Genomic DNA, 26,269 nt, shown 5'->3' with positions numbered 1-26,269 from the left:
TTTATAGCAAATATTGTCAAAATTTTATTTCTATATAAAATTTAGTCAACATTTTATTTCTATAGCAAATTTTGTCAAAATTTTATTACTATAGAAGACTTTGTCAAACTTTTATTCCTATAGTAAATTTTGTCAACATTTTATTTCTATAGAAAATTTTGTCAAACTTTTATTTCTATAGAAAATTTTGTCAAAATTTTATTTCTATAGAAAATTTTGTCAAACTATTGTTTAGAGAAGCTTTGAAACCCTCAGAAATGTCACCAGCATTACTGTGGTGGGATAATCCAACGTTGAAAAACTTTTTGGTGTTCGGTCGAAACAGGAATCGAACCCACGACCTTGTGTATGCAAGGCGGGCATGCTAACCATTGCACCACGGTGGCTCCCAAAAAACGTCCATACTAGATTTTATTTCTATAGAACATTTTGTGAAAATTTTATTTCTATAGAAATTTTTGTCAAAATGTTATTTCTATAGAAGTTTTTGTCAAAATTTTATTTCTAAGAAAATTTTTTAAAAATTTTATTTCTATAGAAAATATTGTCAAAATTTTATTTCCATAGTAAATTTTGTAAAAAATATATTTCTATCGAAAATATTGTCAAAATTTTATTTCTATAGAAAATTTTGTCAAAAATTTATTTCTATAGAAAATTTTGTCAACATTTTATTTCTATAGACAATTTTATGAAAATTTTATTTCTATATAAAATTGTGTCAAAATTTAATTTCTATAGAAAATTTTGTCAGAATTATATTTATATAGAAAATTTTCTCAAAATTTTATTGCTATAGAAAACTTTGTCAAAATTTTATTTCTATAGAAAATTTTGTCAAAATTTTATTTCTATAGAAAATTTTGTCATCATTTTATTGCTATAAAAAATTTTGTCAACATTTTATTGCTATACATAAAAATTTGTCAAAATTTTATTTCTATAGAAAATTGTATGAAAATTTGATTTCTATAGAAAATTTTGTCAAAATTTTATTTCTATAGAAAATATTGTCAAAATTTTATTTTCATAGTAAATTTTGTAAAAAATTTATTTCTATAGAAAATTTTTTAAAAATTTTATTTCTATAGAAAATATTGTCAAAATTTTATTTCTATAGGAAATTTTGTCAAAATTTTATTTCTGTAGAAAATTTTGTCAAAATTTTATTTCTATAAAAAAATTTGTCAAAGTTTTATTTCTATAGAAAATTATGTCAACATTTTATTTCTATAGTAAATTTTTTAAAAATTTTATTTCTATAGAAAATTTTGTCAACATTTTATTTCTATAGAAAATTTTGCCAACATTTTATTTCTATAGAAAATTTTTTTAAAAATTTAATTTCTATAGAAAATAATGTCAAAATTTTATTTCCATAGTAAATTTTGTAAAAAATTTATTTCTATAGAAAATTTTTTAAATTTTTTTTTTTCTATAGAAAATTTTTTAAATATTTTATTTCTATAGAAAATTTTTAAACATTTTATTTCTATAGAAAATATTGTCAAAATGTTATTTCTATAGAAAATTTTGTCAAAATTTTATTTCTATAGAAAATTTTCTCAAAACTTTATTTCTATCGCAAAATTTTGTCAAAATTTTATTTCTATTGAAAAATTTGTCAAAATTTTATTCTATAGAAAATTTAGTCAAAATTTCATTTCTATATAAAATTGTGTCAAAATTTTATTTCTATAGAACATTTTGTGAAAATTTTATTTCAATAGGAATTTTTGTCAAAATTTCATTTCTATAGAAAATTTTTGTCAAAATTTTATTTCTATAAAAAAATTTGTCAAAATTTTATTTCTATAGAAAATTTTGTCCAAATGTTATTTCTATACAAAATCTTCTCAAAATTTTATTTCTATAGAAAATTTGTGAAGTAGCTTTTAGGTGGAGAGAAATGTTTTGCAAAATCTACCAAAAAATCAAGAATTCTACCAAATAGTAAAAAATTTACCATTTTTGATAGAATTCTACCAACTGTGGCAGCTGTGAGTGCTATCAGTTTTAAATGTATCAACAGACACTTGAACAAGTGATGAATTCAATAATGTACGCATGTAAATTAGTTTTGCCGTTGCCATCCCGGTCGATAATCGGACCCGGCACCTTCGACATGCAAAACTAAAGCACTTCCACTATGCTACCGTAACCAATGATCACGTTTCAAATTTTGATCATAAGTTCTTATTTTGGTTTAAGATTCCTTAGATATAGTTTTTTTAGTATCATAAGCATTGATTTCATTGCTATCAACTTCTGTTTTTTTTTTTCTTCAGAAACTCTTCGCAAACACTCCCCATATCCATTCCTATTGCGTCTCACTACCAAAGAATATGAATTGCCAAATTCAATATTTATGCTACAGGAAGGTAATCACTTAATTATACCAACATCGGCAATACATCATGATGCTGATTACTATCCGAATCCGGATAAATTTGATCCAGAACATTTTCATTCCAAAAATGTACAAAAACGACCACAGTGTGCATTTCTACCCTATGGCCTAGGACCACGAGCCTGTATGGCTCAGCATTATATACAACAACAAATGCTAATATGCCTTGTAACCCTATTACAACGATATAAATTTTCACCGTGTGCCGAAACAATAATACCTTTGACCTATGACAATGCGAAAGTGTTGAGGAAACCAAAAAAAGATATATGGCTATCAATGCAAAAGATATAAATGAGACCGACCGTATCAGAGCTCTACCATGTACCATATGTATATATATAAATGTAATATGTAATACATCAAAATGTCCATACTTAGTACGGATAGAAATGGATAATTTAGTTACTTTTTGTTTACATTGTTTTATTTTATTAATATTTTGTTTTTATTATTACACCACAAGTATGAAAACTATAATTTTGTAAGAGAAATGTATTTGTGCTATATAAGTCTTTTGATTTTATAGTACCTCAGTGCGTATGTATGTCTTAATAGTCATGTAAGCGTTCCATTTAATGCGGTTTATTTTGTTGTTATATGCTTTAAACACTTGTATTCACCTGCATTCACCTTATACACATGTTTGTGTAAATGTGTTGACTATAATTTAATTATTTTAAGTTTTTCGTTTTGTACAAAACGATGGAGTGGAGTAGTTTAATAAAACGGGTTTTTGTATGCGAATAGAAGTGCAAATTGTTACGTCTGGAGTTTGGTTTTGTATAACTTGTGATATATTGTTGTATTGTTTTAATTAATTTTTTTTTCGCAAGAGTTTCCTCCATTTTATATTTTTTTTTGGTTTATTGCTTTGATTTCTTATATATTTTAATATTTAAGAATATGTAGTAAATTTATGAAAAGGTTTTATAAATTATACTACATTGTATATAAATGAAATATATATGTGGATGAATAAAATTACTTTTGAAATTGAAGTGTTGAAGTTTTGTTAACTGAATTTTTTAGTGGTCCACAGAGTTTTTATATGGTTTGATATAATTTTGTTTTTAAAGTGTGTAGGGCCCAAATGGAGTTATTTACCCCAGCCAGATCTATACTAAAGACTATGGAAAAGTTTATTCGACAGTCGTCAAAACCGACTTTGCCGAAAGATTACGCCTGCCTACAACCAGGAAAGGAAACCGGTATTATTGCACTCTTAATCTCTTGTCCTATCACGATAAATCGGCAAAGATGCAAATTTATTTATTTATTTATTTATTTATTTATTTACACAGCATAATTAGCAGCTGGTTACAGTAAAATAAAAAGTATGACGCTTATAATACATTAAAAATAAAATAAAATAAAATAAAATAAAATATATCTATATAATCTATTTTAGAGATTGTAGGGACAATAGAAGATTTATAGGCAGGATTGGGACTAAGAATTGGATACAAACAACAAAAAAACAAGAGAAAAAAGAAGAGAAAAAAAAGATAAGATAAGGAACAATTTTACAACAAGAATTGGGAATATAGTGTAAAGCTGGAGTAAATTCATTGCGGAAAAACTGGGATACCAGGGATAGAATGGGTTTTGTATTAGACGAATTATGGGTCAGGAACTAAGAGAATCAGGAACTAGGATGAATCAGGAACTAGGATGAATCAGGAACATGGTGATAGCAGGAATAAGGACAGCAGGAACGGATACAGGAAATGACGCCAAAGCATAGTAGGAGCATAGTAGTATGTTGAAAGGAAGAAATTTAGGCAATTACAAGGCAGGAACCAGGAAGAATCAGGAACACAGCAGTATAAGGAAATGGAAAATAAAATCGGAGAGAATAATATCGCTTGAACGGGAGTTATTGCAGGAACATGGTGATAGCAGGAATCAGGAACACGGTGATAGCATGAATAAGGATAGCAGGAACGAACACAGGAAATTACGTTAATGGACAGGAGCATAATAGGGAGTTATTGCAGGAACAGACAGGAACAATAAAATAAGAAATACGATAAAATAAGAACAATAAAATAAGAAATACAATAAAATAAGAAATACGGAGAAGTGCGAAACCAGTTGAATACCATCTTCCCCGAAACCACAAATGATAAACGGCTGACAACTTTCTGCAATCACTTGACAGATTTTGCCGATCCTCACTTTTAGCATCTCACCAACATCGAAATAATGTTAGCCAACGACCAAATTCCAAAAATTCTTCGAGCAAGTCTAATCCAAACGTCTTCATCAATGCCAATTGCCCAGAGTACTGTTTTTGGATGGACCATATCGGGAGCTTGTCACTACTAAGTTGCAATGCTGCAAGAGGGGCCGTCCTAGCTAGTTCAACAACCCTTTAATTATTATATTTTGTTTTCCAAAGTCTTTTGTATATATGAATTTATTAGAATGAATTAAGCAATTGCCATTTCTATGTAATATTTTATTTGAATTTCTTTATATATGACAACCCTTTATCCAATTGACCCAATAATGAATTAAAAGCTTTCACTCGATTGGATAAAGGACCACCATTTTAATAAAGTTTCCAATTGAATTTCGCTGAATTGTATCTTAGACTCTCTAAAGATGGCATGAGTTAACCTTCTAAGGCCCCAGTTTCTTTGTCAGCTGATTAAATATTCAATGTTAACGACACAAAAGCAAGAAAACTAATCAAAAAATTTTATAGAGTAAAATTCAGTATATGCATAAAATGCTCTTGAACAGGTTCAACTAAGTTTTCTTTTTATTTTATTAATTTTTGTTATCTTAAGGTGTGTTTTACTAAAAGCTTCCTTATTTAATGAAGCCCGCCTAAAGGGGGGATTGGGTATTAGAGGTTTAACGAAGCTTCACTTGTGCCACAACAACTCAAGCGGTAAGGAGCTAAAACCTCATCAATAAAACCTTTTGTATGTCATACTCAAACGAAACCCTTTTGCCTTTTTCTTTATTGCTTTGAAAACTACCATATAATAATTACGATTGTGGAAGTTTTCAAATATATTTACAGGCCACTTCTGCCCACAATTGTAAACGCCCGAACGAAAACATGTATAGTCTGGTGTGTAGGGATTTGTATCTGGCGTTTATCTTCTTAATCTTCTTTGTCGACAAAGCTCGAATAACAATTATGAAAATTTTCCACATTTGGGAGGTGTCCGCTTTTCAGAGCACCCAAGTTTGACAGGTGTTCCTGTACTTTAATATTTTTGAAAGTTAACTCAAATCTGCTAATCAATTTTTGATGTTGGTCAAAATGGACTTAAGGACTTTTTTTAGGTTAGGTATAGTGGCAGCGCGATATTTCAGGCTAAATTGGGCTACTCAGTCCATTGCTTACAACAGTGGTGAACTTCTCTATTATAAATGAGTGCTGCCAATTCATATTCAGCTCAATGACAAGGGAAGACAAGTTGAAAAGTCGACTTTGCATTAAACCTTTCGACCCTAAAGTTGGCTGTAACGGTATCGAAAGATACAAGTGTTTTCTTCAAGTTGAATAAAAAAACAGCTAATTTGGTACGCACGTGCCTCAAGAAAAAAATATTTGTGAATTTGAAAAAAGGTTATTATACATGTGACTTTTTTCAAAAATTACAACAAAAATATTGAAAGTTTGTATTAAATCTGTTGTAGTACATATCAAATAAAATATTTGTGGAAGTCATAAAAACAACAGGTGAGGTATTTTTAAAGTTGTAAAGTTGCCTGTGGCCAATAGGAATAGGACTTAAAGACGATGATATCTGTAGATGGTGCCTGGATCCGGAAGTTACGAAGGACTCGTACCACTTCCTGTGCCAGGGTCCAGCTTTATCCTTTAGAAGAAACAAGATACTGGGCTCCTTTTTCTTTCAGGCTCTCACTGATCTGCGGGAGTGCAGTTTAAGGGACATACTTGCATTCATCAGGGCCTCAGGTTGGTTGTTCTAAGATTGCTTTCAAAGAGAACGAGCAAGAGGAAGCTCTGGTACAAAGCGGACCTCATCGGAAGGATGAAGATGAAAGATCACATCGAGGAATCACAATGGACCTATACTGGTCTAAGTGGACATCAACACTAAAATTTATGACATCCTCTACAACCTAAACTAACCTAATCGAAGTTCAAAATTTGTTCAATGTCATTGTTGGTCAAACCGTTTTCTTTAGGTCTCATGTCTAAAAGTATATAAATTTACTATCATAATTGCCAAAAGTTGGCCACAGGCAACTTTACAACTTTAAAAATACCTCACCTGTTGTTTTTATGACTTCCACAAATATTTTATTTGATATGTACTACAACAGATTTAATACAAACTTTCAATATTTTTGTTGTAATTTTTGAAAAAAGTCACATGTATAATAACCTTTTTTCAAATTCACAAATATTTTTTTCTTGAGGCACGTGCGTACCAAATTAGCTGTTTTTTTATTCAACTTGAAGAAAACACTTGTATCTTTCGATACCGTTACAGCCAACTTTAGGGTCGAAAGGTTTAATGCAAAGTCGACTTTTCAACTTGTCTTCCCTTGTCATTGAGCTGAATATGAATTGGCAGCACTCATTTATAATAGAGAAGTTCACCACTGTTGTAAGCAATGGACTGAGTAGCCCAATTTAGCCTGAAATATCGCGCTGCCACTATACCTAACCTAAAAAAAGTCCTTAAGTCCATTTTGACCAACATCAAAAATTGATTAGCAGATTTGAGTTAACTTTCAAAAATATTAAAGTACAGGAACACCTGTCAAACTTGGGTGCTCTGAAAAGCGGACACCTCCCAAATGTGGAAAATTTTCATAATTGTTATTCGAGCTTTGTCGACAAAGAAGATTAAGAAGATAAACGCCAGATACAAATCCCTACACACCAGACTATACATGTTTTCGTTCGGGCGTTTACAATTGTGGGCAGAAGTGGCCTGTAAATATATTTGAAAACTTCCACAATCGTAATTATTATATGGTAGTTTTCAAAGCAATAAAGAAAAAGGCAAAAGGGTTTCGTTTGAGTATGACATACAAAAGGTTTTATTGATGAGGTTTTAGCTCCTTACCGCTTGAGTTGTTGTGGCACAAGTGAAGCTTCGTTAAACCTCTAATACCCAATCCCCCCTTTAGGCGGGCTTCATTAAATAAGGAAGCTTTTAGTAAAACACACCTTAAGATAACAAAAATTAATAAAATAAAAAGAAAACTTAGTTGAACCTGTTCAAGAGCATTTTATGCATATACTGAATTTTACTCTATAAAATTTTTTGATTAGTTTTCTTGCTTTTGTGTCGTTAACATTGAATATTTAATCAGCTGACAAAGAAACTGGGGCCTTAGAAGGTTAACTCATGCCATCTTTAGAGAGTCTAAGATACAATTCAGCGAAATTCAATTGGAAACTTTATTAAAATGGTGGTCCTTTATCCAATCGAGTGAAAGCTTTTAATTCATTATTGGGTCAATTGGATAAAGGGTTGTCATATATAAAGAAATTCAAATAAAATATTACATAGAAATGGCAATTGCTTAATTCATTCTAATAAATTCATATATACAAAAGACTTTGGAAAACAAAATATAATAATTAAAGGGTTGTTGAACTAGCTAGGACGGCCCCTCTTGCAGCATTGCAACTTAGTAGTGACAAGCTCCCGATATGGTCCATCCAAAAACAGTACTCTGGGCAATTGGCATTGATGAAGACGTTTGGATTAGACTTGCTCGAAGAATTTTTGGAATTTGGTCGTTGGCTAACATTATTTCGATGTTGGTGAGATGCTAAAAGTGAGGATCGGCAAAATCTGTCAAGTGATTGCAGAAAGTTGTCAGCCGTTTATCATTTGTGGTTTCGGGGAAGATGGTATTCAACTGGTTTCGCACTTCTCCGTATTTCTTATTTTATTGTATTTCTTATTTTATTGTTCTTATTTTATCGTATTTCTTATTTTATTGTTCCTGTCTGTTCCTGCAATAACTCCCTATTATGCTCCTGTCCATTAACGTAATTTCCTGTGTTCGTTCCTGCTATCCTTATTCATGCTATCACCGTGTTCCTGATTCCTGCTATCACCATGTTCCTGCAATAACTCCCGTTCAAGCGATATTATTCTCTCCGATTTTATTTTCCATTTCCTTATACTGCTGTGTTCCTGATTCTTCCTGGTTCCTGCCTTGTAATTGCCTAAATTTCTTCCTTTCAACATACTACTATGCTCCTACTATGCTTTGGCGTCATTTCCTGTATCCGTTCCTGCTGTCCTTATTCCTGCTATCACCATGTTCCTGATTCATCCTAGTTCCTGATTCATCCTAGTTCCTGATTCTCTTAGTTCCTGACCCATAATTCGTCTAATACAAAACCCATTCTATCCCTGGTATCCCAGTTTTTCCGCAATGAATTTACTCCAGCTTTACACTATATTCCCAATTCTTGTTGTAAAATTGTTCCTTATCTTATCTTTTTTTTCTCTTCTTTTTTCTCTTGTTTTTTTGTTGTTTGTATCCAATTCTTAGTCCCAATCCTGCCTATAAATCTTCTATTGTCCCTACAATCTCTAAAATAGATTATATAGATATATTTTATTTTATTTTATTTTATTTTATTTTTAATGTATTATAAGCGTCATACTTTTTATTTTACTGTAACCAGCTGCTAATTATGCTGTGTAAATAAATAAATAAATAAATAAATAAATAAATTTGCATCTTTGCCGATTTATCGTGATAGGACAAGAGATTAAGAGTGCAATAATACCGGTTTCCTTTCCTGGTTGTAGGCAGGCGTAATCTTTCGGCAAAGTCGGTTTTGACGACTGTCGAATAAACTTTTCCATAGTCTTTAGTATAGATCTGGCTGGGGTAAATAACTCCATTTGGGCCCTACACACTTTAAAAACAAAATTATATCAAACCATATAAAAACTCTGTGGACCACTAAAAAATTCAGTTAACAAAACTTCAACACTTCAATTTCAAAAGTAATTTTATTCATCCACATATATATTTCATTTATATACAATGTAGTATAATTTATAAAACCTTTTCATAAATTTACTACATATTCTTAAATATTAAAATATATAAGAAATCAAAGCAATAAACCAAAAAAAAATATAAAATGGAGGAAACTCTTGCGAAAAAAAAATTAATTAAAACAATACAACAATATATCACAAGTTATACAAAACCAAACTCCAGACGTAACAATTTGCACTTCTATTCGCATACAAAAACCCGTTTTATTAAACTACTCCACTCCATCGTTTTGTACAAAACGAAAAACTTAAAATAATTAAATTATAGTCAACACATTTACACAAACATGTGTATAAGGTGAATGCAGGTGAATACAAGTGTTTAAAGCATATAACAACAAAATAAACCGCATTAAATGGAACGCTTACATGACTATTAAGACATACATACGCACTGAGGTACTATAAAATCAAAAGACTTATATAGCACAAATACATTTCTCTTACAAAATTATAGTTTTCATACTTGTGGTGTAATAATAAAAACAAAATATTAATAAAATAAAACAATGTAAACAAAAAGTAACTAAATTATCCATTTCTATCCGTACTAAGTATGGACATTTTGATGTATTACATATTACATTTATATATATACATATGGTACATGGTAGAGCTCTGATACGGTCGGTCTCATTTATATCTTTTGCATTGATAGCCATATATCTTTTTTTGGTTTCCTCAACACTTTCGCATTGTCATAGGTCAAAGGTATTATTGTTTCGGCACACGGTGAAAATTTATATCGTTGTAATAGGGTTACAAGGCATATTAGCATTTGTTGTTGTATATAATGCTGAGCCATACAGGCTCGTGGTCCTAGGCCATAGGGTAGAAATGCACACTGTGGTCGTTTTTGTACATTTTTGGAATGAAAATGTTCTGGATCAAATTTATCCGGATTCGGATAGTAATCAGCATCATGATGTATTGCCGATGTTGGTATAATTAAGTGATTACCTTCCTGTAGCATAAATATTGAATTTGGCAATTCATATTCTTTGGTAGTGAGACGCAATAGGAATGGATATGGGGAGTGTTTGCGAAGAGTTTCTGAAGAAAAAAAAAAACAGAAGTTGATAGCAATGAAATCAATGCTTATGATACTAAAAAAACTATATCTAAGGAATCTTAAACCAAAATAAGAACTTATGATCAAAATTTGAAACGTGATCATTGGTTACGGTAGCATAGTGGAAGTGCTTTAGTTTTGCATGTCGAAGGTGCCGGGTCCGATTATCGACCGGGATGGCAACGGCAAAACTAATTTACATGCGTACATTATTGAATTCATCACTTGTTCAAGTGTCTGTTGATACATTTAAAACTGATAGCACTCACAGCTGCCACAGTTGGTAGAATTCTATCAAAAATGGTAAATTTTTTACTATTTGGTAGAATTCTTGATTTTTTGGTAGATTTTGCAAAACATTTCTCTCCACCTAAAAGCTACTTCACAAATTTTCTATAGAAATAAAATTTTGAGAAGATTTTGTATAGAAATAACATTTGGACAAAATTTTCTATAGAAATAAAATTTTGACAAATTTTTTTATAGAAATAAAATTTTGACAAAAATTTTCTATAGAAATGAAATTTTGACAAAAATTCCTATTGAAATAAAATTTTCACAAAATGTTCTATAGAAATAAAATTTTGACACAATTTTATATAGAAATGAAATTTTGACTAAATTTTCTATAGAATAAAATTTTGACAAATTTTTCAATAGAAATAAAATTTTGACAAAATTTTGCGATAGAAATAAAGTTTTGAGAAAATTTTCTATAGAAATAAAATTTTGACAAAATTTTCTATAGAAATAACATTTTGACAATATTTTCTATAGAAATAAAATGTTTAAAAATTTTCTATAGAAATAAAATATTTAAAAAATTTTCTATAGAAAAAAAAAAATTTAAAAAATTTTCTATAGAAATAAATTTTTTACAAAATTTACTATGGAAATAAAATTTTGACATTATTTTCTATAGAAATTAAATTTTTAAAAAAATTTTCTATAGAAATAAAATGTTGGCAAAATTTTCTATAGAAATAAAATGTTGACAAAATTTTCTATAGAAATAAAATTTTTAAAAAATTTACTATAGAAATAAAATGTTGACATAATTTTCTATAGAAATAAAACTTTGACAAATTTTTTTATAGAAATAAAATTTTGACAAAATTTTCTACAGAAATAAAATTTTGACAAAATTTCCTATAGAAATAAAATTTTGACAATATTTTCTATAGAAATAAAATTTTTAAAAAATTTTCTATAGAAATAAATTTTTTACAAAATTTACTATGAAAATAAAATTTTGACAATATTTTCTATAGAAATAAAATTTTGACAAAATTTTCTATAGAAATCAAATTTTCATACAATTTTCTATAGAAATAAAATTTTGACAAATTTTTATGTATAGCAATAAAATGTTGACAAAATTTTTTATAGCAATAAAATGATGACAAAATTTTCTATAGAAATAAAATTTTGACAAAATTTTCTATAGAAATAAAATTTTGACAAAGTTTTCTATAGCAATAAAATTTTGAGAAAATTTTCTATATAAATATAATTCTGACAAAATTTTCTATAGAAATTAAATTTTGACACAATTTTATATAGAAATAAAATTTTCATAAAATTGTCTATAGAAATAAAATGTTGACAAAATTTTCTATAGAAATAAATTTTTGACAAAATTTTCTATAGAAATAAAATTTTGACAATATTTTCGATAGAAATATATTTTTTACAAAATTTACTATGGAAATAAAATTTTGACAATATTTTCTATAGAAATAAAATTTTTAAAAAATTTTCTTAGAAATAAAATTTTGACAAAAACTTCTATAGAAATAACATTTTGACAAAAATTTCTATAGAAATAAAATTTTCACAAAATGTTCTATAGAAATAAAATCTAGTATGGACGTTTTTTGGGAGCCACCGTGGTGCAATGGTTAGCATGCCCGCCTTGCATACACAAGGTCGTGGGTTCGATTCCTGTTTCGACCGAACACCAAAAAGTTTTTCAACGTTGGATTATCCCACCACAGTAATGCTGGTGACATTTCTGAGGGTTTCAAAGCTTCTCTAAACAATAGTTTGACAAAATTTTCTATAGAAATAAAATTTTGACAAAATTTTCTATAGAAATAAAAGTTTGACAAAATTTTCTATAGAAATAAAATGTTGACAAAATTTACTATAGGAATAAAAGTTTGACAAAGTCTTCTATAGTAATAAAATTTTGACAAAATTTGCTATAGAAATAAAATGTTGACTAAATTTTATATAGAAATAAAATTTTGACAATATTTGCTATAAAAATAAAAATTTAAAAAAAAAAATTCAATAGAAATAATTTTTTTACAAAATTTACTATGGAAATAAAATGTTGACAACATTTTCTATAGAAATAAAATTTTAACAAAATTTTCTATAGAAATAAAACTTTGACAAAATTTTATAGAAATAAAATTTTGACAAAAAATTTTATAGAAATATAATTTTGAAAAAATTTTCTATAGAAATAAAATTTTGACAAAATTTTCTATAGAAATAAAATTTTGACAACATTTTCTATAGAAATAAAATTTTGACAAATTTTTTTATAGAAATAAAATTTTGACAAAAATTTTCTATAGAAATGAAATTTTGACAAAAATTCCTATTGAAATAAAATTTTCACAAAATGTTCTATAAAATGTAGTATGGCCGTTTTTCGAATAATTTATATTGAAATAAAAGTTTCACAAAAATTTCTTTAGAAATAAAATTTTGACAAAATTTTCTATAGAAATACAATTTTGACAATATTTTCTATAGAAATAAAATGTTGACAATATTTTTTATAGAAATAAAATTTTGACAAAATTTTCTATAGAAATAAAATTTTCATAAAATTTCCTATAGAAATAAAATTTTGACAAAATTTTCTATAGAAAAAATTTTCTATAGGAATAAAATTTTTACAATATTTTCTATAGAAATAAAACTTTTAAAAAATTGTCTATAGAAATAAAATTTTGACAACATTTCTTATGGGAATAAAATGTTGACAAAATTTTCTATAGAAATAAAATTTTGACAAAATGTTCTATAGCAATAAAATGATGACAAAATTTTCTATAGAAATAAAATTTATACAGAATGTTCTATAGAAATAACACATTGAAACAAAATTTTATAGAAATAAAATTTTGACAAAATTTTCTCTAGAAATAAAATTTTGAAAAAAAACTTTCTATAGATATAAAATTTTGACAAAAATTTCTATAGAAATACAATTTTCACAAAATGTTCTATAGAAATAAAATGGAGTATGGCCGTTGTTCGTATAATATCTATTGAAATAAAAGTTTGTCCAAATTTTCTGTAGAAATAAAATTTTGACAAAATTTTCTATAGAAATAAAATTCTGACAAAATTTTCTATAGATATAAAAGTTTGGTAAAATTTTCTATAGAAAAGAAAATTGACAAAACTTTCCATAGAAATAAAATTTTGACGCAATTTTCTATAGAAATAATATTTTGACGCAACGTTCTTTGAAAAAAATCTTTAGAAACTTCAATTTTTAGTGTTAAGCCATTCTATTAAATTCCGTTGTAAGTTCTCCCTTTTTGTAGAAGTAGTAACTTTTCGTTCTTGGTGAAAGCTAAAATCATTAAAACATTTAAAATTCGACTCATTTATAATTAAAGGGATATTTTATGCACCCAAAAAGCTGTCACTAATCGGAAAGATCATAATATATAATATTGCAATACTTTTTTCAACGAAAAAAATATTTTTTCATAATAAACACAAAAATTTGACCAAAAACTTCAAAGTAAGATTTTTTGTATTTGGTATATTTTTGGTATTTTTTTTTGTTTTTTTCAAATTTTGGTAAATTATTTTTGGCACGAGTGGTCGCACTGCCATTCTATAAATAAAAAATAAAAAAACAAGAAGAAACTCCACTAACACCCATTCCCTTTAAGACATTAAGAAAATAGATCTTCATAAGCCGAGCAGTTCCTGAAGTTTCAGGATTATAAGAAAAAAAATGAAAATCTTTTTACACAAACAATTGCAATATTGAAAAAAGTCGATATCGATCATTTTCAGATATATCTCTATAGATGTAAATATAGCTTTTCAACAACTTACCATTTAAAATTTGCTTCAAATATACACATTCTTCTAGTGCATCTTCAGATAGTTGGCCCTGATGTTTGGATAAAATTGTTCCAATTTCCGTTCGAGCTTTTTCCTGTAACTCAGGTTGTAAAGCCAATTCATAAAGGCAACATGACAATGTCGTTGTAGAGGACTCCAAACCAGCAAGGATAAAACTAAATGCTTGACCCACAATTTCATGATTTTCCAATTTCTTAAACATTTGATTACGTTGAGTTATTTTACGTGAATCACACCATAGTTGTAAGAAATCATATTGAAGCGATTGTGTATGTTGATATTCACGTTCGTTAAGTTTATCCGAAATTAACTTGTGGAAATATTGTGTGGCCATAGGTGAGTACATATGATATTGGAGCAGACGAGCCACATTTGGAAAACAAAATGCCAAATAAGCTTTGAATATATTGAAATTACTTTTGGTATATGATTTACACATATTATGGAATTGTGTATTGCGATAGCGCAAAGAATCTCCATCCAAACCAAAGGCCAGTGAAGAAATGCAATCAATATTGAAGGCCTCCACTAATTCGGTAACATTTTGTACAATTTCAGATTTCACAATTATATCTTTGAGTGAGGTGTCATAGGTTTTTTGGACTTTTAGTAAGGCGGGTAACATATTTCGTAGTTTTTCTTGCCATTGCAAAGACTTTAGTTTAAGGTGCATGTGTTGCCATTCTACACCATCCATTTGTAATTGATTGCCGGACAGACTATCATCCTGGATGTTATAGTACAAACCACGATCCATAAAATATTTAGCATCTTTGAGCAATATGTAATGAATAGAGTCGAGATCTAATATGAGCAGCATGGGTTTCAGTAATGCAAAAAAGCCTACAAATGGCGCTTGACCTTTGTACTTATCGTAGAGGGTCTGTAGAACTTCAGATACATGTCGTTTTCGGCCAACACCTTTTAAATGGCCCCAGGGTTTCTTTGGTTTTTCATGAAGTATACCCCGTCTCTTCCAATGGCCTAGGGCCACTTTTATCACAAAATAACAAAATGAAGCAGTACCCACAACAGTGAGTAGTAGACGATGTAGAAAATCCATTTCTGCTTTTCTTCTTAGCGTGGTAGTTTAACTTCTAACGATTAGTACACTATTTCTTTTCATTAATTAGTATATTTAACTTAATGCCATCTCCAGATGATATATCCTTCGTTTCGTTTTATTTGTTCGTAAAGTGCAAGTGAAATATAATTGCTACGGCAGACAATTATTTCAACTTTCCATTCTAATAGCTCTTTCTTTGATCAAATGAAATTTCTTCAACACTTTGGTATGCTTATCGAAATTCTATTTATGAGTTTATAATGCTGACTGCTCACCATGCTTTAGAAGTTAACGTCCGCATTTGTTAGGTTGTTTGGCCAAGAACAATACTTCTATTAAAAAAAGTTATCAGTTTCGTTTTCGGTTTTGTTGTTGTTGTTGATTGTGGTTTTATTTGTTTTGTTTTTGTTTTTGTTTTTTGGAGGTTTATATCGTTCATTCGTATTTTTAATGACTAAATTTAAATTTACAAATGTTTTCTTAACTCATTTGAGTGCTAGAGAGAGTATCTGCAAATAAATAGGAGCATAAAAAGTATTTAATACAAAGAAAGTTTGGAGAGTACAAAGCTAATTGAATTTTTTGAACAACAATCCCCCTTTTGAAGAATATGTCACATTAATTAACGATTCCCAAATGCAATTCATTTTAGATATGGCAAACAGAGATTGTAAAAGGAACTATCAACAAATTCTTTAGTATTTTGCCAACGTATATAGCCTTTTTTGATAAGATCATCTATGGATGCTGGTACACCAGAGTAATGGGGATCCTGTAAAAAAATTAAAAAAAAAAAATTAAAATACAGTAGAGAAATAGCATGCAGTTGGTTAAAACATTTTAAAATTCAATACACATTACAAAGTGGGTAACTCTTACCCCCATTCTGTTAGTGCTCCTTTAGTGCTACGTTAGCTAACGAACTTTTAAGCCGTACTGTGGAGATATCTGCTATTTGGCCTATTTATTCCATACGTCAGTTAGGATCTTAACTGTTGAAAATTTTTCAGTTAAAGTTAACCAGAGAGTTAACCGGAGCAGTTTATTTTCAGTTAACTGACAGTTAAAACCTAACGGAGCTACATGAAAATGGCCGTTATAAGTATAAATGAAAAACATACAAATATAAGTGTTACACTTATAGAATGGGGCCGAAAATTTCAAGTACGATGTAGATGACACGAAATGTTACCTATTCAAACTCTTTTCTGGATGGAAATAGGTTTTTTTAATCCAAACCACAAAACTGTTTGGAAGTGCAGTCGATCTACTTTAACTAGAATGTCTTTAACTCGAATTGTCTATAACTCGAATTTAATGGGAAGTGCAGTCGATCTACATTAACTAGAATGTCTTTAACTCGAATTGTCCATAACTCGAATTTAATGGGAAGTGCAGTCGATCTACATTAACTAGAATGTCTTTAACTCGAATTGTCCATAACTCGAATTTAATGGGTTGGCAGTAGTGTTAGCATAGTAAATCTCTCACGTTCCGTTAATCGCTTTCGCAAATCAAAAAATTTTCGATTTAACCATTTGTTTCAAACCAAACGAACGAACTTGTTCTTTTCGTTTCGCAAAACAATTGGAAGAATTTCGTACAAACATATATTTTCCGTGTATATATGTAGATATATTCATTACCTTCGATTAAATCTGTATAGGAGCTACTAATTATATTCTATTTTTCGCTAATATTATAATCTTTCTAGATATTTTTGCACTTGTTAAAAAAAAATAAACAATTCGATACATTTATGTGTATTGCGGTGAGTGAATGAGAACAAAGAATAATCGGTTACAACAAAATATTGAATAATATATTGCGTACATGGAAACGTTATTTAAACACAAAGCCGGTACAATAGGCCAAAATATGAAAACAAAATGTATTCTTTAAAGACAACTGGAACTTGTTTTTAGGTCAAGATCAACTTTTTGTAGCCTCCAACATACACTGAAAAAAATGACTAATATGAAAGATTATGTAACTTAAATTTTTGGGATATGCAATTTACAAAATATTAAGAACAAATTTCTGTAAAATAAATTTTAATTAAAAACAACTATATATATAATACTTAATACAAGGTATCTTAAAACTTCTTAACATCGTTTTCTAAATTGTGAGTTAGTCCATACGTCGTATATATTAGACGAAAAAGTTATGTATAGGTAAGTCTACAAATAATTACAAATCGATATGGACTTTTGCACGGTACGTGGAGAGCCAGAATTGAAATATGGGGGCTACAATTATGAACTTGATATTGTGAGGGTTCACAAATATTAAAAAAAAACACTAGTTTTTTTTGAAATTGGCTTGGAGAGCAAAAAAAAAAAAGAAAAAACGAAGGGGTTTGAGATATTTGTCAGAGAAAAAAAGGGAAAAAAAATTTTTGAAAAAAAAGAAGAACAAAGAATTTTTAGAAAAATCTTCATGATCGATCGAAAAAAATAATTTGAAAAAAATAATTTAAAGACTACCAATTGGAACTTGAATAAGCGACGTCAAAAATAAATTTATCCCAACAAAAAGGATTGTGGTAAATTCGCATGAAGAAAAATTATATATATAATATTTCATCGTTATGTCATCGAGCGCCGTTCATGCTCATTCAAGAATTATTATAGTTGGGGGCAAATATGCTAAAGAGGATGTCGGTAGGATTTTGTACCATTAAAATTATGCGCATCATGAAATAAACCCCTTCGTAATTGAATTTCAAATCTCAAATTTTGGAAAAGAAAAACAAAATTGTCAAAGCGAGTAGCATCAAATAGTCAAAAGAAAAAAACACACCACCAATATGGTCAAGAAGATTGTCTATTGATTAATTATTTGTAATGTCGAGGGTAATCATGCTCGGAGAATTCAAAATTGTTTCTGTTTGGAAATAAAGAAAAGGCGGAGTGCTATAGCTGCAATTACATTAGTATCATTTGAATTATCTCTATACTATATCGGTAGAATTATCTTTAAATCATCATCATATTTTATTTATTTCCACCATTTCTTTCAACATATGGTTACTACAATCCATCTAGATTTAATTATAAATACGGTGTCCTTTCCAAGTTACAAGCGCTTGTCAACGAAGGAACATGACATAAAGACCGTGAGTATACCAAATATTAAACTGTCTTAAATTAAAAATTTGTTAAATCCCTGTATATTACAAGTAGTAGTACAATTCCTTTTATTAATTTTGTCTGGCATATCGTCTATACAGTAAGATTTGTTCCTTTTAGCTATATTATTATATTAAAACCTTTGTCTCAACATTATAAAATTTTAATCTTCCTGATACATTTTCCAACATTTAAGTTTTCAATCCACCTTTTTTATTTTACTGGTACATTTTCTTATAATTTCATTGAAGTATGTTTGTTTATAATAAATTTAATTAAAGATGACTCGCTAGGTTTTTTTGTACCATTTTCACAAAAATGAAGCCATAATTGGTTAAGTCGCACAGTGAGCCGATGTCTTAACGCATCGAGCAAGGATGGGAGGGTATAAGAGGAAGGACAAACTACACCATTAGTTCTTCCAAAATGTAGGCATTTCTGTTACCCTGTGAATTTTGTTTTGTTTCATTTTTTTGTTTTAACATGGCAATTCTATAACAAGAGCTACCTAAAATTTATTAATTTATGTTAACTGGCCGAAATCTATACCTTATGGCAAGAACAACCCCCCATTGCCCTGAGAAAGGCCGGCATTATAGGTAGCACCCGCACATAAGGTATAGTATTTGATAAGAGATGGGTCATTACAATATGGACCAATTTTTGTGTGATTGGGGATCGATTTATCTGAGGGCTATATATAACTATAGACCGATATGGACCTAGTTAGGCATGGTTGTTAACGCACAATGTACCAAATTTCAACTGACTCGGATGAAAATTGCTCCTCCAAGAGGCTCCAAAACCAAATCTCGGGATCGGTGTATATGGGGACTATATATGATTATGGACTGATATGGACCACTTTTGGCATGGTTGTTAAATATCATATACTAACACCACGTACCAAATTTCAACCAGATCGGATGAATTTATATGGGGCTATATATAATTATGGACTGATATGAACCAATTCCCGCATGGTTGTTGGATACCATATACTAACATCACGTAACAAATTTCAACCGAATCGGATGAATTTTGCTCTTTCAAGGGGCTCCGGAGGTCAAATCTGGTGATTGGTTTATATAGGGGCTATACATAACTATGGACCGATTTGACCAATTTTTGCATGGGTGTTTGAGGCCATATATTAACACAACGTACCAAATTTCAACTGAATCAGATGAAATTTGATATTCCAAGCGGCTCCGGAGGTCAAATCTGGGGATCGGTTTATATGGGGGCTGGGCTATCTATAGTTGTAGACCTATGTGGACCAATTTTTGCACGGTTGTTAGAGACCATATACTAACACCATGTACCAAATTTCAGCCGGATCGGATGAAATTTGCTTCTCTTAGAGGCTCTGCAAGCCAAATCTGGGGATCGGTCTATATGGGGGCTATATATAATTATGGACCGATGTGGACCAATTTTTGCACGGTTGTTAGAGACCATATACTAACACCATGTACCAAATTTCAGACGGATAGGATGAAATTTGCTTCTCTTAGAGGCTCCGGAAGCCAAATCTGGGGATCGGTTTATATGGGGGCTATATATAATTATTGGCCGATGTGGACCAATTTTTGCACGGTTGTTAGAGTCCATATACTAGCACTATGTACCAAATTTCATCCGGATCGGATGAAATTTGCTTCTCTTATAGGATTCTCAAGCCAAATCTGGGGGCCCGTTTATATGGGGGCTATGTAAAAGTGGACCGATATGGATCATTTGCAATACCATCCGATCTACATCAATAACAACTACTTGTGCCAAGTTTCAAGTCGATAGCTTGTTTCGTTCGGAAGTTAGCGTGATTTCAATAGACGGACGGACGGACGGAAATGCTTAGATCGACTCAGAATTTCACCACGACCCAGAATATATGTTCTTTATTAGGTCTTAGAGCAATATTTCGATGTGTTACAAACGGAATGACAAAGTTAATTTACCCCCATCCTATGGTGGAGGGTATAAAAAAGTTTATAATCTTTGCTTTAAGAATTGTTTATTTTAAATATAATAACTAATGCATGTCATGATGCGGAGGAAAAGGAATCAATTAAACACCTCTTGGGCGAGTATCCTGCATTTTGCTTTAAATTACTGGCGGACCTGGAAAATGTTAATTTAAGCAGTCTGCTAATGTTTTTGGAACAATCTGGTTGGTTCAGCAGAAGAAAATAATCGAGTAGGTTCAGCAGTTATAACTAAAAGTGTCCATATGTAATATGTACTTTTAGTTAATGTGGTATCACAATGGACTGAATAGTCTAAGTGAGCCTGAAAATAAATCGGGCTGCCACTTTAACCTAACCTTCCTTTAAATTTAGGACATGAATAATTGAAATTTACGTCTCTCCGTTAAAGTTGTAGATTTAAAGAAAGAAAGTTTCCTAAAAATTGCTTTATTTCAAAGAAGCAGTATTACTACAAGAGCCACCGTGGTGCAATGGTTAGCATGTGGGTTCGATTCCTGCTTCGACCGAACACCAACAATTTTTTCAGCGGTGGATTATCCCACCCAGTAATGCTTGTGACATTTCTGAGGGTTTCAAAGCTTCTCTAAGTGGTTTCACTGCAATGTGGAACGCGGTTCGGACTCGGCTATAAAAAGGAGGTCCCTTGTCATTGAGCTTAACACGGAATCGGGCAGCACTCAATGATAAGAGAGAAGTTCACCAATGTGGTATCACAATGGACTGAATAGTCTAAGTGAGCCTGATACATCGGGCTGTCACCTAACCTAACCTAACTTAACCATTACTACAAGTATGCTGCTCACACTTTCAAAACATCTATGGACTTTGATAGTAACGGCAAAAGAATAAAAAGCTGTACTGAACTCCACTATAATCTTTACTACATACTATATATTTGTTTAAATCAATATTCACTTTAAAATTTTGAAGCATATTTGCGATATTTATATCGCATAGCCTTAAGTTCTTACATTGATTTTGCATGAGGGAGAAATATTGTTATTGAAGTAGACTTAGTACTTTAAGGCAAAAGTATTTCTACCTTCTTGAGACAGTATTAGGCATACATATTTAAATATTGTTTGAGATACATTTGAAAAGTTAATATATACACAAAACCAGATTATTTAATTAACATACTTTGGGTAGAGGTATATATATACTAATAAAGAATAAATTTAGATGTGTTCAAATTCAGATATGCATCAAAGAATAATACGAATAGCAAATTCAATTTTAAACGTATCGATTTCTCTACAGTTTTCCAACGGTATGATCTATATACCGTCTTGGTGAGGATGCAATTATAAGACGATGTTAGAAGTACAGAATAAGAGATCAAGTAAAAACACCGCTGGTATGGACAGAAATGTATATAACTCTACTGCATATTTAAAACTGTAAGATAGGGGCTACAAAAAAGTTGTTCATTTTTAAACACCTGTAAGCCTTTCCACATTTAGTAGTTTGTGAACAAAGCAATTACTCTGTGTTGGGAAACGGAACGAAATCGTTACATATATTTTCCTCCCGCTATCCTTATATACTTAAAGAATTAATGTCAAATCCAACATTTTATGGAAAAGACGTTGGGCTTCCTCTACGGACTGCGAGCCACCGTGGTGCAATTGGTTAACATGCCCGCCTTGAATACACAAGATCGTGCGTCCGATTCCTGCATCGACCGAAAACACCAAAAAGTTTTGCAGCGGTGGAATATCCCACCTCAGTAATGCTGGTGACATTTCTGAGGGTTTCAAAGCTTCTCTAAGTGGTTTCACTGCAATGTGGCACGCCGTTCGGACTCGGCTATAAAAAGGAGGTCACTTGTCATTAAGCTTAACATGGAATCGGGCAGCACTCAGTGATAAGAGAGAAGTTCACCACTGTGGTATCACAATGGACTGAATAGTCCTTATATATCGGGCTGTCACCTAACCTAACCTTACTAAACTGATATGGGACGACAACAGTAGTAAAAACTCTGATTTTCTGATTTGAGACCACTAATAGGCATCATAACAGGACGTAACACAATTGGCAAAGACACGGTAAGTATTAGCTTAATGGCTGATGATATTTGTAGATAGTGTCTGGACCCGGAAGCAACGGAAGACTCCTACTATTTTCTTTGCAAGATATACGGGACTGTAAATTGGTAGATTTTTTATTGTCTTTTGGTAGAATTTTGGATGTTATGTAGATTTTGTAAAATATTCCAAAGAAGTACAAAGAAGTAAAAATTTTTATAGGAATACAATTTTGAGAAAATTTTCTAGAGAAATAAAAACATGGGGACGAGACTCTCACGGTCGGATGGGGCGAGAAAGTGGGCGATGGGATCGTTCGTATAAAAAAAATCTAGTGAAATAAAATCTTGAGAAATTTTTTTATAGAAATAACATTTTGACAAATTTTCTATAGAAATAAAATTTGACAAAATTTTCTATAGAAATAAAATTTTGAGAAACTTTTCTATAGAAATAACATTTTGAGAGAATTTTCTAGAGAAATAAAATCGTTAAGAAATTTTCTTTAGAAATAAAAAAAAACTTGACAAAATTTTCTATAGAAATAAAATGTTGACAAAGTTTTTTATAGAAATACAATTTATTTATTTATTTAATCAACCAACGCCCTTCTGGACAACATGTTGATAGAATTCAATCAATAGAGCTCTAGTATTCCAAATAAAAACTTAACCTTATAATTAAAACGAAACTAAAAAAAAAAACTTAAAATTAAAATCCTAACGCACAACCCTTTATACATAGTAAACAAGAAATTAAAACGTATTGAGTTTGAAGTTGTCAGTGAGATGGTAAATATTTGCATTATAGAGTAGATACATAAATTTTGACAAAATTTTATATAGAAATAAAATCTTGAGAAAATTTTCTATAGAAATAAAATCTTGAGAAAATTTTCTATAGAAATAAAATTTTGACAAAATTTTTTATAGAAATAAAATTTTGACAAATTTTCTATAGAAATATTATTTTGAGAGAATTTTCTAGAGAAATAAAATTTTGACAAAATTTTCGATAGAAATAAAAATTTGAGAAAATTTTCTATAGAAATATAATTTTGAGAGAATTTTCTATAAAAATAAAATTTTGACAAAATTTTCTATAGAAATAAAATTTTGACAAATTTTTCTATAGAAATAAAATTTTAACAAAATTTTTTATAGAAATAAAAATTTGACAAAATTTTCTATAGAAATATAATTTTGACAAAATTAGATTTATTGGTTTGGTAGTTTTTTTGGTAACATTTTCTCCAAATGTTGGTAGATTATTTTTGGCTCGAGTGGCAACCGTGATCACAATGGTTTCCGGGTCCATTGTGATTCCTTATAGATATGTGGGAACCAATCCCTTTTTCTACGGTGTGGCTTCATCCACTATAACCTAACCTAACCTTGTGCACAAAGAAAATTATCTGACTTACATACTTGCCAAAGAGGTTGCTGAAACTTTACACCTTTGAGAGACAACCAGAACTCAAACGCAACCGATGGTAATGGCATGGTCCGCCGTAACGGCCGATGTTCGCTCGTATCCATCGACCGAGGTTTCAAAATATATGCCGAATATTATCTTGAAAATGTCACAAAGACACAGGGCAGACAAACATGGACATTTCAACGGGACTCAGCACGCGTCACCCAAGAATTGGGTAAAATGAGTTTCTTCGCTTCGTGGACATTAAAATCTCCTGATATCAATTCGTAGGATTTTTGTGCCTGCGGTATTCTAAGAATGTATTTGTGGAATATACCCCAAAATTGTTGGAAAAGATCAAACTCAGTCGAAAAACGTTTAGAGAGTTCGGTCGGAACTGGGATAGAACCAATTAGCGATAAATGTTTAGCAATCCGAACATACATACATTTTGTCTAGTTTTCAGGCATCATTTTTTGATCTTTTGATCAAATAGAATTTTACTAAAAATGTAATTGCACACTTACCACAATCAAGAGATAGGAATCATTTCCATTGCTGTGAACACCCGCTATTCCTTTCGATGCAGCATCCATATCGCCACCCATCATAACAAAACCACCATAATCTCGAAAATATTTCAATAAATGCGGTATATGCTTTTGCAAGTCATCGCTTTTGGTTACATGTAAGATTTTACAAGGAACATCGTAGAGGGTGTCGACCGTATAGAAGACTTCTAAAGCTCCAATCCAATCTCGAGATCCAATAAAACGTTGTGGCTTATCTTCTATGCCAACTAAAATCTCTTGTATTTCCCTTAGAGAGGGAATATTCAGTGATGAATTCCATTTACGTTTATTCAGAATCCACGATATCATTGACTGCAGAGTGCGATATGCGCAACCCCAGCCATTATCGTGAAATCCATCACATCCATAATGGAAGTAGGTAAAGTTCCCACGTGTTAACAACGTCTCGTAACTATCATTTTCTACTACAGGAGGCGGTATGGATTCCACTATATTTTGTCGTATTAGTTCATATTGATATGTTTTGGAGGTTGTTATTGCCTTGAACTCATCCTTGACGTCACACTGCGCCATATCAAGGTTGTTAATTTTTATCTATGTATATTTTTTTATTTTACTCTTTGAACTACAGTTCAATTGTTTTCAAACAATCACAACGCAATCAATTTTACAAATTTTGTAGAAATCTTCTTAAAATCTTTGTTAATAATAAAATATATTCACGACTTATAGCGAACGTAGTTAACAATTACATTAACATTAACAATTACAACCCGCAATTACGAAATTGTTAGCATACAATGAAACGAATTAACGATATTGGACTTTATACGCTTCATTCAATGAAAACATAACACATAACAAATAATCAACTTTAGTCACCTGGAATAAAACAACAACTGATTTTTTTTTCAGCCCCAATCCCCCCAAAACAAACTAAACATGAGTTACCAGATTACAACACTGTATGTTGTGATGCCAGAGTTTTATATTTTTGACAAATTAAAAGAAATCAGCCCAATAAACACAGGATGAGCGTTTTTCAAATGCAACAACTTTTCAGTTTGAGGGTAAATATAATTTTCAACATAAATTCAACTTGACTTGAAATAGCTCATCTTCAATACATCTTAAAATTGCTTGCGAATTACTTCCAATTTGCCAAAATGTTGACGAAAGCTTTGAAAAGGTGTTGAAGATAATATGAGAAAACTTTGACAAAACACTACCCTAAAATGCAACGAAAAACTCATGTGGTTTTCAATACTTATTTGTGCAACGAAGTTCGTGGTCAATTACAAGAAAAAAATGGAAAATTTAGACAAATAACCAAATAGTTTATAAAAATAAGTAAGTGAAAATAAAAAATGAAATAAAACTTTAAGGAAGTCACTAAATGTATATCTCTTTGCAGAAAACTAAAATTGTGGATTCTACGTTCTTGAAAAC

At 30.2% G+C, this 26,269-nt stretch overlaps 3 protein-coding genes across 4 annotated transcripts in view; 1 reads left to right on the top strand and 2 right to left on the bottom strand.

Annotated features, from left to right (window-relative positions):
- The window catches only part of LOC142240007 (putative cytochrome P450 6u1), a 3,293-nt gene extending 589 nt beyond the window's left edge, over nt 1-2,704 (top strand). The window contains exon 2 of the mRNA XM_075311726.1: nt 2,289-2,704. Coding sequence (XP_075167841.1) covers nt 2,289-2,704 — 416 coding nt within the window. The remainder of the gene's footprint in view (nt 1-2,288) is intronic.
- A 6,676-nt stretch (nt 2,705-9,380) lies between these two features.
- LOC142238087 (putative cytochrome P450 6u1) lies at nt 9,381-25,706 on the bottom strand. Of its 2 annotated transcripts, none has more exons than XM_075309629.1 (3): nt 25,620-25,706; nt 14,621-16,225; nt 9,381-10,503 (listed from the first exon to the last, which is right to left on the bottom strand). In XM_075309629.1, the coding sequence occupies exons 2-3, from the start codon at nt 15,711-15,713 to the stop codon at nt 10,088-10,090; spliced, it is 1,509 nt and encodes a 502-aa protein (XP_075165744.1). In that variant the 5' UTR covers nt 15,714-16,225; nt 25,620-25,706; the 3' UTR covers nt 9,381-10,087. The 2 variants fall into 2 exon arrangements, with proteins under 2 accessions (XP_075165744.1, XP_075165743.1); XM_075309628.1 differs by having other exon boundaries at nt 25,573-25,705.
- LOC142238093 (putative Ufm1-specific protease 1) lies at nt 16,069-25,393 on the bottom strand. The gene is made up of 2 exons (XM_075309642.1): nt 24,815-25,393; nt 16,069-16,488 (listed from the first exon to the last, which is right to left on the bottom strand). Exons 1-2 carry the CDS (start codon nt 25,391-25,393, stop codon nt 16,360-16,362), a joined length of 708 nt encoding a protein of 235 aa, XP_075165757.1. The 3' UTR covers nt 16,069-16,359.
- Nucleotides 25,707-26,269: the final 563 nt, after the last annotated feature.

This window comes from Haematobia irritans, chromosome 5 (assembly GCF_050003625.1).
Source record: "Haematobia irritans isolate KBUSLIRL chromosome 5, ASM5000362v1, whole genome shotgun sequence".
In the NCBI taxonomy this organism is placed as follows: Eukaryota; Metazoa; Arthropoda; class Insecta; order Diptera; family Muscidae; genus Haematobia; species Haematobia irritans.
This window is presented reverse-complemented; position numbering and strand designations above follow the sequence as displayed.